At 40.0% G+C, this 19,859-nt stretch overlaps 1 protein-coding gene across 1 annotated transcript in view; it reads right to left on the minus strand.

Moving 5' to 3' along the window:
* Positions 1–323: 323 nt before the first annotated feature.
* The window catches only part of pipox (pipecolic acid oxidase), a gene marked incomplete at its 5' end in the record, with an annotated part of 52,811 nt that continues 33,275 nt past the window's right edge, over positions 324–19,859 (minus strand). Inside the window, 3 exons of the mRNA XM_079224456.1 lie at positions 324–1,335; positions 10,329–10,404; positions 11,839–11,988. Coding sequence (XP_079080582.1) covers positions 1,205–1,335; positions 10,329–10,404; positions 11,839–11,988 — 357 coding nt within the window. The 3' untranslated portion in view covers positions 324–1,204. The remainder of the gene's footprint in view (positions 1,336–10,328; positions 10,405–11,838; positions 11,989–19,859) is intronic.

Raw genomic sequence — 19,859 nt, forward strand, 5'->3', positions numbered from 1 at the left:
AGCTAGAGAGAAATTCACTGATGCATGAAATCATACAAGCCAATAAGATTATAGCTTTTTTCACCATTCAGCCCAGATGGGTGAATTTACAATTGCACAAAAATGCTAGACTCTAGTTGTCGTTGCTTTGGAGGGCTGGACTGATATGCAGCTGTGGAGATCGGTATGCCTCTCAGGTAGACTGCTCCCTGGTGACATGGTGACGTCTTCACAACCGAGCCATATGTTGTACCACTATTAAGGAAAGGCAACCGCCCCAGTAATTCAGCGAGTGTAAATGAACACAAGAGACCAGGTTATTCTGAGAAATCATTTAAGCAGGATATCATAGTTCATAACATTTTCATGCGCCGAGAAGGAAGATTTCTGTAGAAATAGCACAGCTTTTTTTTGTGAAAATATGTATACATTGTGTGAAATTTGCAAAGATTCAAAAGCCCCGCCATCGTAGCAATAATTAACACTTTGCCATGAACCTTATAGTTGATTAGAAACCCTGTTCTGTGTATGTGTGTTTCTCCAGGAGAAATCTAGTCGAGGAAAGCAGGTTCCTGTACGATTTACAGGAACCAGGTTTCATTTTGGTAGATGCACTTATTTGCTCTCTTGCCCAGAGTTAGATGAAAAGAGTTCTACCACTGTCTTGTCTGTATGGTAAACATGAAGATACAGACTAAAACAAAGGACCTGAACCAGTCCAAATAGCACATTTGACACGAGTTGAAATGTTCCAACTATGGAACTAAAATTGCGTGCCGCTGAGTTGAGCCAGCCAATCAGCGTTGAGAAGCTCTGCCCGTCATCACCGCCGTCTTGCCGTTGCTGATTCAAACTGCTGCTGGTCCTGAAGTAGCGCTGGAAGCGGCTTCATTCAGACGCTGTTGTGGGACTACGGGTAATATTATCGATAGCGGAAATGATAGCTCTTTTCACAGAGATACGCAACGGAGATAAGCCACGCCCCCTTTGACGAGTATTCACGCCGCGTTTGGTGTGAACGCAGCATAGGTCGGTGATGTATCTGCAGGTATAGCATGTCAACATGGAAATCAAATAAAGCAACAGACAAAACATAGTCCTACATGATTGTGTGATTATGCTGCACAACATCGGGCTAAATTACCATGACAAGCTCAAATCATACTGCAGCCACATTTAGAAAAGACTGGTGATCGGTTGATGCCCAGAGTATCAAGCCCCAGCTCTATAAAGCTGATTTGGTCTTATCCTGGAAGCGTCTGATTTGAAAAGGTGAAAGGTCATAGGAGGGCACTTCTCCCAGGGCGAGTTCACACAGGAGCTTTCCAATGATTGGTCCAAACTTGAAGCCATGACCTGGAGAAGAGAAGTAATTACGTTGAGCACACATACGTGGATCATCAAACCATGCCAGATGAATCAACATCCTAATGGACCTTGTAGTACCCTATAAATAGCCTGCATCTCTGCCTTTGTCTGAGTCAGACGATGGGTTCGAGCCCCACACGAGTGTATACATAAAAGAAGAGCAAAGCTGTTGCGATGCCTTTCACTGAGCATCTATTCACTTTAGTGAACCGGGAACAAATGCTAAATTAAGGGGATTTGTTCTTTCTCTGCGTAATGGCTTCATGTACTCCAGCCCAGGAGTGAGATGAGAGTGTGTGTGTTTCCAACATGCAGCAGTCTGATGTCCTTGTTGCTAAGGTCTGGGAGGCAAACTGTGAATGTCAACCAGGCTTGAGGAATGCAGCACATCGCCATCTGACAAAGGTCTCGGAGCTCTCGTGGATTCTGTCTGGCTTTGAAGTCATAAAAGCTTGCCTCCGACAGTTTGGCCATGTGAATTTTCATCTCGCCAGAGAAGGAGAATGAAAACCTCAATAGATGGCCAAGCCCACAGGGTGACTTTGTAGCTATGGCAACCCCCCAGTACTTGCTTTAAAGCACTTGTGTCTGGCTTTTGATACCTTAGTGAAGAAGGGCGAGGAAGGAAGCACACTTTTTCAGTATTTGGTAGAAGCCCTGTGAACCTCTTCAATAGGGCTCTGAGTTCTTTGTTGGAGAATGAGCACAAAGAGTACCATTAACAGTGACTCATGAACATAATGATGATTATGATCTGTGAGAGTTATCCTAATTACCAGTTTCAGAACTTTAATGCCTTTAATGTCATCATCCATCCAAGTCATAATTAAGACTGGAAAACCTGGAGTCGTATCTTTGAAAGAAAATAAACATGGATGTCGGACCTCAGGGAGGAATTAATAACTCCAGTAATAACTCACATTTACTCTTGTGCTGCAACGTTGTTCTAGTTTTGTGAACTTTGTTTGATTAACTTCAATAATTTGATATTTTCTGTACCTGACTACTTTTCAAGCCACACTGGTTCTAGTGGGACAGAGGATGAGTGGACTGGTTCTAGTGCAGGGGTCAGCAACCTTTCCTATCCAAAGAGCCATTTTGCCCTTTTTTCCACACAAAAAAAAGTGTCTGGAGCCGCAAAAGCTATTTGATATCACAGCTTCTGAAGTTTTATATATAGTCATAATATATATACAAAAACTATAGTTTGTTGTATTTACGAAATTATAGAACAAGAATAAAGACAATTTTTGACATTGTATTGCTATTTTACCTGTTTATAACTATCAAACTCTTATGAAGAGGAGACAATAAATAGTCATGTGTCGACTACATTGAGATCAATTAAAAGCACAACGATGCAAACCTTGAATACTGTCTATAAATGTGGCTCATGTGGTAGAGTGTTCGCCCTGTAATCACAAAGTAGCAGGTTCGATCTCTGTCTTCATGTGAGTTTTACATTTTGCTACGTGAGCTCCGCAAACGGAGGAGAACGGATCCGTTTTTACTAGCGGACGCCTCAGGGTCTCATGAGCTGACGCAGAACCAGCAGCAGTAGTTGAGTCTGGAGACTTGATCAGCTTCCTGAAAGTATATTTACTTTACTCAGTTTACTGCAGCAGTTGAGGAATCGCTCTTCTGCAGATTGATACCTTTCAGCAGATGCTTGTTCTGGAAGAGTCTTTCAACATTACATTTTTAGTTTTTTGCTAATTTCTCGCCACATATCAAGCAGACAGGTCAGCAGCAACGTTGGCAGTGAAAGCAAATGAATTCGTCCACGCAAAATTAAATGCTCCACTTTCCTCCGTGACTTTTCTTTTTATTTATTCATCCGTTGATAGTTTAGCGAGGGCGGGGCTCTGAATCACGAGTAGTCACCTGCAGGGAAAGAGGCTTGACAGCTACTTTAAGTTTTAGTTAAAGAAATATTTAAACATTTATTTTGATTTTTAGTGACCCAATATTACCTAAAACTCCAAGATGAGAAGAATTCCCTTTGAAAGTTTTTCCACTGGGCAAAAAAATAAATAATTATAATTATTAATTAATTAAATATATTATTTTTTTGTCAAAGCCTCAGGGAGCCGCAACAGACGGGCTAAAGAGTCGCATGCAGAGGTTGCCGACCCCTGTTCTAGTGGGACAGAGGATGAGTGGACTGGTTCTAGTGGGACAGAGAGACTGAGTGGACTGGTTCTAGTGGGACAGAGGATGAGTGGACTGGTTCTAGTGGGACAGAGGATGAGTGGACTGGTTCTAGTGGGACAGAGAGGATGAGTGGACTGGTTCTAGTGGGACAGAGAGACTGAGTGGACTGGTTCTAGTGGGACAGAGGCTGAGTGGACTGGTTCTAGTGGGACAGAGGATGAGTGGACTGGTTCTAGTGGGACAGAGACTGTGCTACACCCTCCTTTGAACAAAATGGCCGCCTTTGCTCAATGTTGCACTGTGCCTTTGGTGTGATGGCCACACAATCATTTTTTAGCTTCACTACGCAAAAGGTTGTAATCATTGTATTGTTATTAAGTGTGGCTCAGCTGCAAGGGGTCATAGACCGTTCAAATATTAAAATATTTAGCTACTTAAGGACACGATGGCTATATCTCTTCATAGTTCTGACTTCTGACAAATCGTTGAATTATTAAGCTTTTTATGAAAATTTAAATTAATGGGAGCGGGTGGGGAAAATCTTCAAATCCTCTTCAACTTCAAACGCTTACAGGTTCTGCATACGTTCAGCTAAAGACACAACTTAAACTTTTAAAATGTTGACAAAACCTTCAGCTATTATTCTATGATTTCAGATTTCTGATATCTTTTATAGTTTTGTAACTTTCACCGTTTTCGTTTTATGCTTTTTTAGCAACTTTTCTTACTTTAACATGGGTGTGTATGGCGCAGCTCAGAGTGAGTGAGTCACAGCTAGAGTGGACAGACCCTTGAGGATTTCTCCAATAAAGTATTTGCTTTTTGCCATCTCCTCCACAATACTAAGTCTTTGGGCATAATTTATACATCAAAACGTAGGAAATCTTGTCTTACTTCGTAAACTTGGGTCGATTTGAATCCAACAGATTCAGACGCGTTTAAATCAGACGATATGTGAGAGGTGGTCCTCCTTCTTCTTCCATTCCCTCCCATGTTAAATCTCCCTCAAAAATGTCTCTCTCCGACGACCGTACCTGATTTAGAAATTGCAACTAGAGACACATCGTGTAACCTAGAGACCCACAAACAACATCGACGTGTTCGCAAGAGTCTTATCTCTCAGAAAATATATATTTTGGCGTCTTGCCTTTGAAGTTCTTGAGATATGAAGCTTTTTATGAAAACAAATAATGCATTGAAGCCTATGGAGGTCATCTTCAAAGCAAAAACTCAGTCTGTCACTCATGACACAGGTGCATCAAATTAGCTAATTAGTGCAGATTCACACACTCAAACTGCTATATCATACAAAGAGAGGATAGACAGAGAGCAACTGCGTGCTCTTAGTGGAGAGGAAGAAAAGTGAATTTGATGTCCCCCCCCCCACACACACACACACACACACATATATATATACAGACACACACACACACACACACACACACACACACACACACACACACACACATAATGCTCTTGGGACAAGTGAGACAAGGGAATTTAATGCCAGCAGGAAGTTATTAACAACTTATGTTACACAAAATGGCTGACTGTGTGTGTTGTGTGTCGAAGCGTGCGTGTGTAATTACAGTCTCGTGAACATAGTGGAGAGACAGAGGAGTGAATTTGATTGCTAGCATGAAGTTAGCTAACACAAAGTTAGCTTTGTGTTAGGCAAAGCCAGCTGACTGTGTGTGTCTATGTGCGAGCATGTGGGTGCGCGTGCACGTGTTAATACGGTCGCGTGCACGTTCGCGTGTGTGCGCGCGTGTGTGTGTGTCACTTTGAATCAGGACTAACAGCTTCACTGACGCTCACGTTCACATTATTAAGTCCATAACAATATTCAAGCATATCAGTGCGATTGGCTGCTTGTTTCCTCTCTTGTAAATGTACTATATTGGAGATTTGAGCTTGTTTTTGCCTCGAAATCTGGGGTCTAACAGATGGTTTGGTAGAAAATCTGCACACACATATGACTTGGAGATATTCAGTCAAAGTCATTATAACGCCTCCTGTCTGTCTACCTGTCTGTCTTTCTGTCTTCCCTTTCAACATAAAAGCCCCATGATTTAAGTGTATCTTAACATAAAGCTCAAATGAGGATTATTGTATTAAATAGAAAATAAATACACAATTGTACACAATAGTTGTTTATGTAATCACGTGATATGTTGCAGCAAAGTGCTGTCCTATTCATATTTACACCATCAAGCCCTCATAGCTAATGTTGGCATATATATATATATATATATATATATATATATATATATATATATATATATATGTACCTCAATAACACATCTCACTACCGGTAATGTATATATATTGCGACGTCTTACGGCAGTAGTAGCCACACTTTCAAAATTTCTTGTGAAATTTTGTAGTTTCTAGTTGCTGATATAATCAGGTGAAGGACACGATTATATGGAAGTGTCAGGAGACAACAGAGATAACTGTAGAAGAGGTGGAGGCCTTCTGGGGGTGTTCATTAGAGAAGAACAGGAGTGTAGACCAAAGCCCAGACCTCACACTGGACAAGAACCTCTCATTAAAAGTGAAGGATCTAAGTCCCTAATACATGGAAGGTCTGCTGTGTCCAGCTGGACTCTGGACATTCTGCAGCTCTGAGTGAACACATGAGTATATTGTCTAAGAGTCTATGTTTTATGGCTATAGTTGTGAAAAGACCAGTTTTCAAACAATCTAGAGTTTCAGTTAATATTAAATGATTTGCATTTATGGCATTGTGTCGATCCCTGAGATCTACAGGACAACGCCAAGCAAAGGGATCCATTGGAAGATGGGTAAGTGTATTTACTGAACTTTGCAATAGCATATTTACGTTAGTAACAGGACCTGTAGCCAGATAGAGCTGCTGCTAACACGAAGCTAATGGTAGCGAGCTAACGATCGCTAATGGGGTTATACAGGGCTCTCAAGTGTCACGCATTTCGGTCTTAAGTCACGCCCTCCCGCCACACATCGTATTTCTCACGCTGAAAAAAACCTCTAGGCTATTTAATGTGCCGCAGTGCACAAACATGACCTGGTCGCGCTGCCCTCACCATGGAGGATTTAAGCACGTCTCCCCCGAATCCCCTGGAGTTCTGCCGCGAGGTGCCACTCATCAGCCAATCAAAAAAAAAGAAATGGGCTACACGAATAGCCAATCAGAAAAACCTATCTGTTGTATCTGGGTGAAATGTAATCCAGCAACCAATGTAAATAAAGCTAATAATAATATGGGGGTGAGGGGGGCTGGTCTGTGGGCATACGGCATGGGCGGAGGTGCGGCCGGGGGAGGAGGAGGAGGAGGATATGTCACTCTTACCTGTCTTAAAAACTTGAGCCCTGGTTATATATGTCTACAGGACGGATAAAAGACTGAACGATGGGTGTTCAAATATTGTCACGATCCCGTTAACTTTCTTTCAGTGAACGTAGTACACCTAGTAGTGTTGGATCTCTGTTATGTGTTTGTGAGACTGAAATGACCGTGTTGTTAGGTTAGCTGCGCGCTAACCGGAAGCTAACGGTAGCTAAATGGGTAGGCTACAGGGTGGTTATGAGACTGAACGGGGCGTAATCAAATATTGTCACTATCCCGTTACTTTCTTTCAGTGAACTACTAGTAATGTATTTTACAGAGAGGATTTGCAGCTGCCAGGGTCCAGAGGACAACATGCAGCATCGCTTTAGCAGCCTCCAGTCTGTCTCTGCCAGATCATCACTGCAGGCCACAACGCCAGCCACAGCTCATCATCTCACCATATAATAATACATTTGGTTTTAGACATTTATTTACATGTTTCTACCATTTTTTTGTTCTTATATGTCACTGCTTTTGTGAACCTAATACCTTTGGTAAACTAATTTCAAGCACCAAAACAGTTCGACCTCCTGAGTAAAGCTATGTTTTCACAAGAGATATGAAGATTTTCCAAAATCTAGATTACATTTTTCAGCTTTAGAGTAATATTTCTCTTTACACATTTGCCTTATGACAATGGTGCCTCATTATATAGAGAGCTGAGATTGTTTTGCAATTTTAGATGTAAAACACATGGGTATCTATCATATGCAAGTGACTTTAAAAAGTGAATTTAAGAAATTATTTAAAATCAAGAAAATGACCCCCGACTCCAGAGGGTTAATAAATATGGAAACTAAGATAAACACAACGTACAAAATAAGTCAACACACACACACACACACACACACACACACACACACACACACACACACACACACACACACACACACACACACACATAATGCTCTTGGGACAAGTGAGACAAGGGAATTTAATGCCAGCAGGAAGTTATTAACAACTCTCTAACGCAAGTCTCCTGGTTGATAGTCCCGTGTTGGTTTGACCACTCGCGGTCACTTCGGTCTTTATACTACATCATCACACTCCGTTTCTCTGAGCAACTCCAAATGGCACTGTAGTTCCCTGAATCCTGGTGTCTTATGAAGATGCTCAAGGGATTTCTTGTTGCTCTGTATCAGACACAGAGGTACCTGACAAACAGTCGGTATTTGACACCCTAAAAAGGAAATAACAAATGAGAAATCTGTTTTTTCCCGATGTTCCATAAAAGGTTCAGTGTACTGTAAACAGATACTGTTCCAGGAACAGCCTGACGTTGCCATCTAGCCCTGAGTTAGATGAAGGGATGATATCAGTTTCATCTCTGTGCAGTCACTACAGAGCTCAGGGACATTGTGGTTGAGCTGAACAAAAACAAAAAGGGGCAAAAACCCTGCTAGCATGTGAAAATAAATCTTTATTCTTTTGAATCCTACATGTTTGTGAGTCAGGAAGGCTTAGAGCTCAAACCCGACATTCAGTCACTGCATCTTACAGCTGTTAGTAGCAACTTCTTCTGAAACCTTGACTTCTGTCTGCTGACATGAATACAAGAGAAAGGGTGCCTGGGTAAATGGGACAGTTGTGGAGTGGTCTCTGGTATTTGAGCAAAGTTAAGCTAATCATGTCCTGGGAATAGTTCTGTGCTGAACACATGACAGAACTGATATCTCATTGTGTGTATTAGGAATGCCTTTAGTAAACATGGACTTGCTACAATTTAAATATAATAATATTATAACGGTAAAACTTTACAATTAAATGAAGGCCTCTCTCTTTCAAATATACGTCTGGTTCTCTCTGGATACTGTCCTTTCTGTTTTCTTCCTCCTGTCCAATGCATCCTTGTTAGACCGTGACCTTGTTCCTCTGAACACGAACATGTTCCTCTGGACCTTTTACGTCTGCCTCGACACACATCCACAGCTCTCTGCTCACGCAGCCTGTGTGGCTCTGGGTTTCTTGTTGAGGAGGAAACAAGCGATGCAGATTCATTTGACTGCTGCTGTTTTTATGCTGCCACTCATCTGGTGTACAGGGTGCTAGTACACATCTTTCTGCTCTTTGACCTGTTTGACTTAAAAACACAGACGCTTTTTGTTGTTGTTGTTTTTAAGCATTTCAAATTTAATAAATTAATACATAAATAAATTGTAGACAGAAGTTTGACATGCAATAGCCTACATGTGTCAATAACGTTTGGCTGATATGTTAAAATGTTCCAACCAGGCCATTAGCCCAACATCAATGCTCACCAATATATGTGCTGCTGTCGTGGTGAGATCACTAGAGCGAGAGCATTTTGAGACACGCCGCATTCAACCTCAATAGACACAACATTAAACTCACCAACACCTTTTTGGTTAGCCTTTCCAACAAGCATCAACTCTCACAACAATCTCAAGCCCCCTGTCTCTTACCCAGCCAATCAGCGATGGCCTAAATATGTGTACGCTCCCCCAACCCCAGTGCCAACAGTCCTTATGTGTTCCATGATGCCCACACCGTGTGCTGACATGCATGGTATGTGCCCAGAGGATGAATTCAAATGACAAATGATTTGTCTTTGATTTAAGACCAAATGCCTAAACAAACAAGGCCATTTCCCTCAGCCGGCACTTTACTCTGTGTTTTGTGCTAATGTGCAGATGTTAGAATACTAATGCACTAAACTACAATAATGTACATGGTAAACGGGACCTGTTATACACAAGCATGTTAACACTGACATAGTGAGCGTTGAAGCTGTTTCCTCATGCTTACTACTACTCATATGAATAATTATGAATAATTATATTCATGTAATGTGCTGTAACTCTGTTACGTTGTTCATTCTGGTCACATGACATCTATTGCTTCTGTTCATTCGGGGAGAGGGATCCTCCTCTGTTGCTCTCCTGAAGGTTTCTTCCTTTTTTCCCTGTGAAAGGGTTTTTACTATCTTTATTTGGGGAGTTGTTCCTTATCCGATGTGAGGTCCTGGGACAGGGATGTCGTATGTGTACAGACTGTAAAGCCCTCCGAGGGAATTTATGATTCTGGGCTATACAAAATAAACTGAATTGAATTGAAGCATTTAGTGCAAAAGCGCAACAATGGCCAAGTACTGCCTCACAGAGCTTGTAGCGTGGCTGTAGACTCTTATATAACTGTACCGCTTCCTAATAGTTGCTCTCAATACATTCTCACAGCTGGACGGCTGCAAGGTTCAGCTGTTACTAGGCTACAGATTCCACTATTAGCTAGGGAAGTAAAGGAAGCTTGATTCCAATGCTGACAATGATACGTTTGACATGTCTACTTCCGCTTTCTACATCCTATAGTTGTGTCAGGTGGATATGTTCACAGTGCGGTGATGCCTCCTAACACACTCATGGCTTATCAAAGGTGATCCCTGACGTAGATTTTCTCTGATTTGTTTCACGGTATGTTGTGTTGTATTGTGACGTACCTGAGAATCCTGCTCCAAACACAATGTTGCTGTGGGAGGGGTGACGGTCCACCACAAAATGCTCGTCAGGCGTTAGCTGCAAAAACAACAAAACATGAAGAGCCACATACAAATGAGGGTTGGGGACTCACAGCCTCCACTTCGATAAAAGCACTATACATTGTGCACATTTAGTTAAGAGCAATACAATATTCTTTCTCCTGCTTCTTAATTCTACCATATAGAGATATGAATCACAAACTGACTGCAATTGTAGATTTTCCAGAGTACCATGAGACAAGGACACACACACTCCTTCTCCATCAAAGTCAATGCAGAAAATGTATTTAACTAGATGAAAGAGTCCAGCGCGAACTGAAAAGACACATGCTATTTAACTCTGTCCTCTATTAAGAGTCACTGGTGATGGAACAAAACACGTGCTGTTAAGTCAGAAAAGAGCACGACTGTCAGTGGATGTTCAGGGGCACTGGACAAGGTCCCAGAAATTATGTTGTTTTCACACTCTCTCTCTCACACACACACACACACACACACACACACACACACACACACACACCATTGAATCTGGTATGAAAGGCTAGCTACATTCTGTTTGTTTAACTGATGAGAGGAAATGGAAAGAATGAGCCATCCAGTTAACTCCACCTAAACATAGATGGTCTAACTGACGGTAGTGTGGGGTTGCTCATGGGCAGGATTGTCATGTCATCCGCGAGATGCTCCCCAGGTGCATTACAGCAGCTAAAATAAAATAATAATTTCCTTAATCCTAAAATGTTTATGCTTTATGCAAATGTTTCGGATGGGGTTTAAATTAATGCAGAGATCAAATTGTATGTTTGTACGTGTGTATATATATATATATATATATATATATATATATATATATATATATATATATATATGACAATTTAAATACAGTTTAAGTATAAACTGTTCAGGATAGTTCTGTTTAGAATGTATTACTGGAATTGCAAGTGCATTACTGTTAAAAACATTTAAAATGAATATAAAACAAGGTCTAAAATGTCATTAATATTTGTTTTGTTTAATGTATTTCCTTAAACAATAGAAATGCTGGTGGTTATCATGGGATGTCTTTAAAGACAAACTGCTCACTAAAACATGTTTTAAAGCTATACACATCTAAAAGATGTGACTGTACTGTGTTGCTATCGACTGGAATTCTAATTTCCTATAATAGCGAACGCGGATAAAACGAACCTACATTTTCCGATTGGTTGTACTGGAACTATTTATGGTTGTACTGGAACTATTTCCTAGATAAATGGAAAGCAGCATTAGGCGCCGACCTTGGGCTGAAGTTACTCTTTAATTTACACAAAATAAGCATTTGAAGTGTGAATATCACGCTCGGCCTTGAAAGGAGTGCATCATTCAATAAGCCTTGCCAGTTTGTTGGATCTTCTGATGTTTTCTGATGACCCGTAGATGCCATCAAGCGGCTGTACCTTCTGAGGCTTAAAGACTGTGAGTGTAGACTGACCGTGTAAATGCAGCTCTCCACCACAGCAGGTTCAGGGACCAGGCCAGGGAAACCACGGGCTATGTAACGCTGGAGGATGTCAATGTCAGACCTGTCTGTCTGCTTGTCTCTCTGGTCTGGGTCTGTCTCACTGCCCACATGGTAGCATATCTGCACACAGAATGACATCATCAATATTATTTCCATATGAAACGCTAAAAGCTTGGTAGCCCTGCGTACTTTAGATGAATAGCAGCCTGTGTTTTGTCAGGTGTATTGGCATTTATTGAATTTGAACTATAGAACTATAGAAATTCATCGTGACCTAGAGTGCAGTGTATTTTTTTTTCTTCTTTTATGGTTCATAAACATGAAACTTCATGTTTATGAACCATAAATTCAGCATTTCAAAATTTAGAATTCAGTTATCAAGGTAATCAGGTTGATGCTGTAAAAACACAACAAAACTAGATGAATTACAATATTCTTCTTTGCATCATCGCTTGATTTTTGTCAAACTATGTTATATGGTCCAAACATTGCACATACAGTAGCTCTGGTGACTCAGAGAGTGATATGGCATCGCCATCTCTTCCATGTGGTCTGCTATTAGGCTGCCAGCTCCTGCTGACCCGCCATGAAGCCCAAATAGAGATGTGCCATCAAACCCAGCACAACTCCCACAACTAATCTGATGCGGAGCTGGGACAAATCACATTTTACAGTTGACTTTGAAACAGACAGCAAACTTTGGTTCTCAAGAACAACCTTCCAGCTAAAAGAGGCAGACATGCTTATCTGTATTTACAGATTGGTGTGAGGGTTAAATTAATGAATGCTAAAAAAATTAATGAATGCTAAAAATTATTAGTTTGAATTGCAATTAACGATAAAAAAAACTGCTTCCACATTTTTTCTTTTGTAGTTATTTTTTCTTTTACCTGTCATTATTTTATAGTGTTGAACATTACAGATTCTCCATAACATATACCATATTCAGAGTGTTAATATAGCAGCAAACTACTATTATCAGCATATATATATATACACACACACACACATTATAATGAGATCACGATTATTCAGTAATTTTAGGGACAACATCTTTTTATTGCGCTTTCACATTTAAATGAACAAGAACACGGCTTCCACTTCCATTGTTGTGCTACATTCTGGCTAATTTACAAATCTTTGCAGACTGGTTATTTTTTGCACAGATAGAACTTTATTTGCATTGCTCTAACAAAGTGATTGCACATGCTATTTGTTTTTGTCTGATGGAGCAATCTGGTTTACCTGAAAGGGATTGTAATTTTCTTTATTCTATTATTTGAAAAAACACAAATGGAGTCACAAAAAGTTATTTCAATAAAAATTCAGCATGGACCATTTTGTTACAATTTTGTTGAGGCGATGAACATTTTCTTCCTCAAAGTAGGGCGTCACAGAAAAAGTTTGAGAACCACTGGTTTAGTACAACACTTATAATATACATGTACAAACTCTAAATCTTAGATAACTGGACACATACATTTTGGTTTCATATGGCAAAGTTTTTTTAGCAACTTTCGTCAGCAGTTATTTTTTTCTCCTCGCAAACAAAAGGAGCTGCATCAGACCTGCTTAAATGGTGCTGATTGGACCGCTCCATGTTGCTCCTGCATGATGGGGAGGGGCAGTCTTTGATCGTTGTTATCATTTCTTTATTCTTTTCGAAGTGTTTTTCATACTATTGTTTTATTCATTCTCGTAGTTAATATTATATATACAGTATATAGATCATGCTAAACATAAATATGTTGTCGTTAGTCTAGTTCAAGGGTGTCAAACTCATTTTCACCCCGGGCCACATCAGCATCATGGTCGTCCTCAAAGGGCCGGTTGTAACATATATATATATATATATATATATATATATATATATATATATATATATATATATATATAAAAGCAAACAAACTATTTTATTTTTTATTTAAATATATATTCGTAAAAGGAGAAAGGATAGATGACAACTCAAACAACCAATCATGATCATGAAGTACGTCTACGCCCTACTTCCAACTGACGTTCACGTCTCATTTCACACCTGTCTTTTCTAATCTGACGCCAGCTGCACCACACGTTTTTATAACGTTTTAGGTAAGTGTTCGATATTATATTGGTTGCTACTGTCGTGTTATGCTGGACTATTTGTGGTTATTGTAGACGCGCCGGAGAGGGGGCGTGGTTAGTGCTATTTCTGTTGTGGAAGTCCCACAAACGTAACATCAAACACCCTGGATCTGGGTTCATAATATCTGTAGCCCACTCAGCCTCTCCATGACATGAGCTGCGTCTGATGCAGCTGCTTTCAGTCGGCAGGACGTCAGTGATGACGATTCAGCGTCACGTTGCACAAGCTTTAATTTATGTCATGGAGCAATAAAGGTGTGTCTAAGCTTTTTGACCAGGGCCCTATTTCTCGTACCTGGCTTCCTGAGTTAGCGGGCTAATTGTCAGGATAAGATGACGTAGGTCTGGCGTTCTCGGTTTCTCGAAGCAAGCTTAGATAAATTACCATAGCAACACATCCAAAAATCGAAACCTGCTCCCGGGCAGGCTTACTGAACTTCACTGGATAACCTGGCCACTCCCACGGACAAAAACGGCAGCTCACTTCCTCATTGATGAAGGAGCGATATTAGTTATATTAGTTTTATAGGGAGCGAGTTCTTTCAGATCGCCAGGATCCATCCTTTACATTATCATGACTTCCTGTACGCGGCGCTATAGATTTTGCCGGCAAGAAATAATTTATTTAGAGAGCTTCTCGAGCCGCGGACATTGATCACCACAGGCGCAGCTGATCGCCGTCTCAGACACAGACTGTCAGCCGCTGCATGCCGCTGTTCTTAAGTTTATTTAGCTCTTAAGAAACTTATGGATGTGTTGAAAGCACTCATAATTATATGACAATGCTATTAGTACACCATACATATCATTATTGTAGAACATGATTAAGGTGATCGTGATGAGAATACAGAGAATCACACATTTATTTTCACTGCTTCAATTGATTGAATTTCTGATTATGAATAATGCATACATATTGATCTATATATAATATATATATTTATTCGTAAATATAATCTGATTGATTTGGGTGATGAAGCACTTCAAATTTGCCGATACATTTTCCCAACACTGACGCATTTAACTTGTCTGATATATTTGTGACGCTTATGTCTCGCAGCGGGGGCGGAGTTAAAGTTGCGTTCACGGTAACAATGTTGCAAAAACGTTGGAATATTCGCAACGCGTTTGCTGTGAATGACTACGGTATTGACTTCCTCATATGCCTTCATGATCATCTCCTGCTTCTCATTAGAGAAATAAAAAGAGGTTCCTCTGAGTTTATTGTCCATTGTACTGTTAGAACATGGTGGTGCCAGTGCTCCATTATTATCCCTTCTGAAGAGGAGCGGGCGCATTCATCCAGATGACTGACATCTGGCTAGAATTAACGAGACGTTTCAGCGCGGATCAGCCGTGAAGAAACCCAGGTAGCCTGATGTCAATCAGCGTCTTCATTTCCCTCAAACTTGTTTTGAATGGAAGCTAGTCAGGGCCCTGTTTCTCGTACCTGGCTAAACAAAGTCAAGCAAATGTCCTAATCTCCACCTTAAATTAGCGAGATGATTGACATCAGGCTATCTGGGTTTCTTCATGGCTGATCCGCGCTGAAACGTCTCGTTAATTCTAGCCAGATGTCAGTCATCTGGATAAATGCGCCCGCTCCTCTTCAGAAGGGATAATAATGGAGCACTGACACCACGATGTTCTAACAGTACAATGGACAATAAACTCAGAGGAACCTCTTTTTATTTCTCTACTGAGTAGCAGGAGATGATCATGAAGGCAGATGAGGAAGTCAATACCGTAGTCATTCACAGCAAACGCGTTGCGAGTATTCCAACGTTTTTGCAACATTGTTGCCGTGAACGCAACTTTAACAGCGCCCTGGCTGCGAGACATAAGCGTCACAAATACATCAGACAAGTTAAATGCGTCAGTGTTGGGAAAATGCATCGGCTAATTTGAAGTGCTTCATCACCCAAATCAATCAGATTATATTTACGAATAAATATATACTTATGAGGATATATGTACTGTCTGCACGTATGAATCATGTACTATATATGTGTATAGGAGTTTGAATATGTTATGGGCGGATCAGTATGTATGTATTATTCATAATCAGAAATTCAATCAATTGAAGCAGTGAAAATAAATTATGTGTGATTCTCTGTATTCTCATCACGATCACCTTAATCATGTTCTACAATAATGATATGCATGGTGTAATAATAACACTGTCATATAATTATGAGTGCTTTCAACACATCCATAAGTTTCTTAAGAGCTAAATAAACTTAAGAACAGCGGCATGCAGCGGCTGATAGTCTGTGTCTGAGACGGCGATCAGCTGCGCCTGTGGTGATCAATGTCCACGGCTCGAGAAGCTCTCGTAAATAAATTATTTCTTGCCGGCAAAATCTATAGCGCCGCGTACAGGAAGTCATGATGATGTAAAGGATGGATCCTGGCGATCTGAAAGAACTCGCTCCCTATAAAACTAATATAACTAATATCGCTCCTTCATCAATGAGGAAGTGAGCTGCCTTTTTTGTCCGTGGGAGTGTCCAGGTTATCCAGTGAAGTTCAGTAAGCCTGCCCGGGAGCAGGTTTCGATTTTTGGATGTGTTGATGTGATTTATCTAAGCTTGCTTCGAGAAACCGAGAAAGCCCGACCTACGTCATCTTATCCTGACAATTAGCCCGCTAACTACTGAGTTAGCGGGCTAGGTACGAGAAATAGGGCCCAGCTTGCTATCACGTTAGCTAACGTGTTTGGGTTGTGTTGGCGTTAAAGTTCCGTTACAGTTCAGTCTTGCTTGTAAACAACCGTAACGTGATGAAACATGCCGTCACCCCCGGTCTGGTTCAGTTCACGCTGTCACTCATTAACGTTAAACCGGCACACCGGAGGATCTGGCTGCAGGTTGTTGTTGTTTTTTACTCCAAAGTAGAATGAATCAAATCACGTAGTTGGGCTTAGCCAACAACGTGATGTCGTGGTCATAAGAGACCCAGATATTGATCAGATAATGTTAATGAAATTAATGCTTTTTGGATTTTTCTATCCGATTCATGGATTAATCGAAAAATAATCGTTAGTTGCAGCCCTAGATTTAATGTTAGTTGTTAGTTGACCTAAACATACATTGGTGCTTATATTTTTCAGGTTGCTGTAGTTTTTTTTTTTTGTACAAAGAAGTGCAGTAGACATATTCTGAGAATAACTAAATTGTTTTTTTACCTTTTTAATAAAAAAATTAAAAATACATGTCATTTAGTGTTAGTATGACGAATGAATATTTTTCTAACCCCCTTTATAGCCATTTATATGGGGACTCGGATGACGATTGTGAGGAAAATCCTCAAAAAAAAGATCCAGAGGTCAAACGACGAGCAGCACAGTTGCCCCTCCAACTGTTGCTCCTCCTCCCCCTCTTCCACAGACGCCATCACCAGCAGGACAGCAAACACCTACAAGCCAGGGGTACAGCCCAACTTGGCGAGGGGGAAGGTGTGGATCAGACACCGTTGCCTGCTGTGGTGAGCAATAACAGCTATGGGATTCAAATTGAACATTTAATCATTTCACTTTTTAAAACGTTAACAATTGTTAATTGTATACCACGTATATTACAATACACACTGCCACATTGAATCCAAGCGAATATGATTATTAGGATTACATTACTGGAATTGTAGAAAACTTGATGTTTCCATATTTTAAGTAAAATCGGTTGTCCAAATAATTTTTTAACCTTATTCTAATGTTTTTTAACAGCTGCTCAAGTTCATATGATGAGCTTATCATGACATGAAGCAGCAGCTTGACCAATTGATGGTCAAAGTTGACAATCTCGCCAGTAACATACACTCAACTGGCCAAGAAGTCGAAGTGACTGGAGACCCGGTTCGTTCACCTCAGTGGAGGAAGTGGACCTTTTCAAAGATCCCTCCAACTTTCAGCTAAAGAAGAGTGTGGTGATTTAGTTTTTTGTTTTAAGCATCTCAAGCAAATCTGATTAAAATGTATCTTTTATTTGAACTATTGTATGTCATTAACACTTTCGTTTTCGAAAACATTCTGTAAAGTATCAGATATTAATAGTACTTTTTTGATCCATTTTAGATTTCCTCTATGGCAACCATTGGACATGATACAAAACGGTGACATGGAACATCCTCGCCCGCATGTTCAGCGATGACCATCAATTGGAAAGGGGTGAATGGGAAAAAGTCCTTCAGCCAGGTGGTGTCAAAGACTCCGGCGTGCTGGAAATATCCCCCCACTGAACAAACCTAATGTGTATGTGCAGTCAGGTTGAATATTTTCAGAATGAAAGATATGCACATTTTGGGCTGAAAATGAATCGTGTGAAGTTTAAACTAAACCCCATATTATTTTCAGCTAATTCTTGCTGCTCTTCAAGTTGCAGACGCCAATCTTGTTTTTTTTCACTGTTGTGAATGGAATAATAATCTTCAACCAGTTACACAGAGACTTGTTGGTTCTCCAATAGCGATTGCTGTTAACCATGTAACCATGTCCACTGGGTTATATTAGGTTAGTTCTATTAGGTTATATTAAAAGGTACAAATTGTTCTATAAGGGTAATATCTGTACATAAAACATGAAACCTTTCAAGAACTAGTTGTCTCATAATCATTATTAGTTGATAACTGTACACGTCGAAAAATAATTGTTTGTCCTTTAATAAAAAACTGTAAATTATAATAAATATACAATTATGAAAGATCAAACTTAAAACAGAAGAAAATAACTTTCTTCAAAGCTTTTTTGTTACAGTTGAGAAGGACATAACTGGTCCAACAAATAATTGTGAGCAAATAAGAACATGCATGTGGTCTGGGGCAGTGGTTCAACTGGTCTGGCTGCAGGACCCACCTTGACCCCTTAATGATAAGCTGAGATCCAATGTGAGGAACATTTTTAACTTCTCAAATTAATTTAATGATATGGTGCAGTTTGAACCTGAGAAACTACAGAATATCACAGTATGCCAACACACACAAAAAATAGTTTGAAATATTCCCTTTTACACTCAATTAAAAACCCAAAAGTGCATCTTAAGGACACGAGGCAATACAACACACATAATAATTTTATAACTTCAGCCATTTTTTAAGGCTCAGTGTTTTCATGCACAAACATGAAATAAAAAAGGTTGGGAATAAAACGAACTATCAAATAGTCCAACGTGTAATCTCACGTGAGTGTGAGTAGATGGCATTCCTCTGCATAAAAAAAAACACCTTCAAAATAAAAGCACATAAAAAATCCCTTTCAAAATAAAAGCACATACAAAGATCCGCGATTCACTGAAAACAGGTCCACGAAGCCACGGGCCACATAAAATTACCTGCGGGCCTTGAGTTTGACACCAGTGGTCTAGTTGGTCTAGTTGGACTAACTAGACTAACCTAGTTAGTCTAACTAGACTAAGATAATCAGCCACTATATAAATGTCCACATATGTAAAATTTATTTGAGTAATTACCTTAATAAAAATGCAATGATTGATGCATTCATTTACCAAAATGCTTCATGTCTTAGTTAAGGAGGTCGGGTTTTTGCTCCAAACTTCTCTTCTGTTAATCCTTCAGTTTAGCTCTCTTATGTTGACCTCTTTTTGTGACTGACTTGGTAATATCAGGTTTAAAGCATTAACCAGCTGTTAGTAGCTAGCCTCAGCTAACACGACACCTAACTGCTTATATCCTAACAGGAAGTTCGAAGCAGCAATCCCCCTGCATGTAGTGAATTGAGCATGGTTACTTTGTTTTGCTAACTGTATAAATTAAATATTTCATAGTGTTTTTCAGTCAAAACTACATAACTTACATAATGTCACATTCATTTGAATCATGTTACTATATGCTGTTAGTAAAATGTAAGATAACAC

This window comes from Taurulus bubalis (genome assembly GCF_910589615.1).
Source record: "Taurulus bubalis genome assembly, chromosome: 10".
In the NCBI taxonomy this organism is placed as follows: Eukaryota; Metazoa; Chordata; class Actinopteri; order Perciformes; family Cottidae; genus Taurulus; species Taurulus bubalis.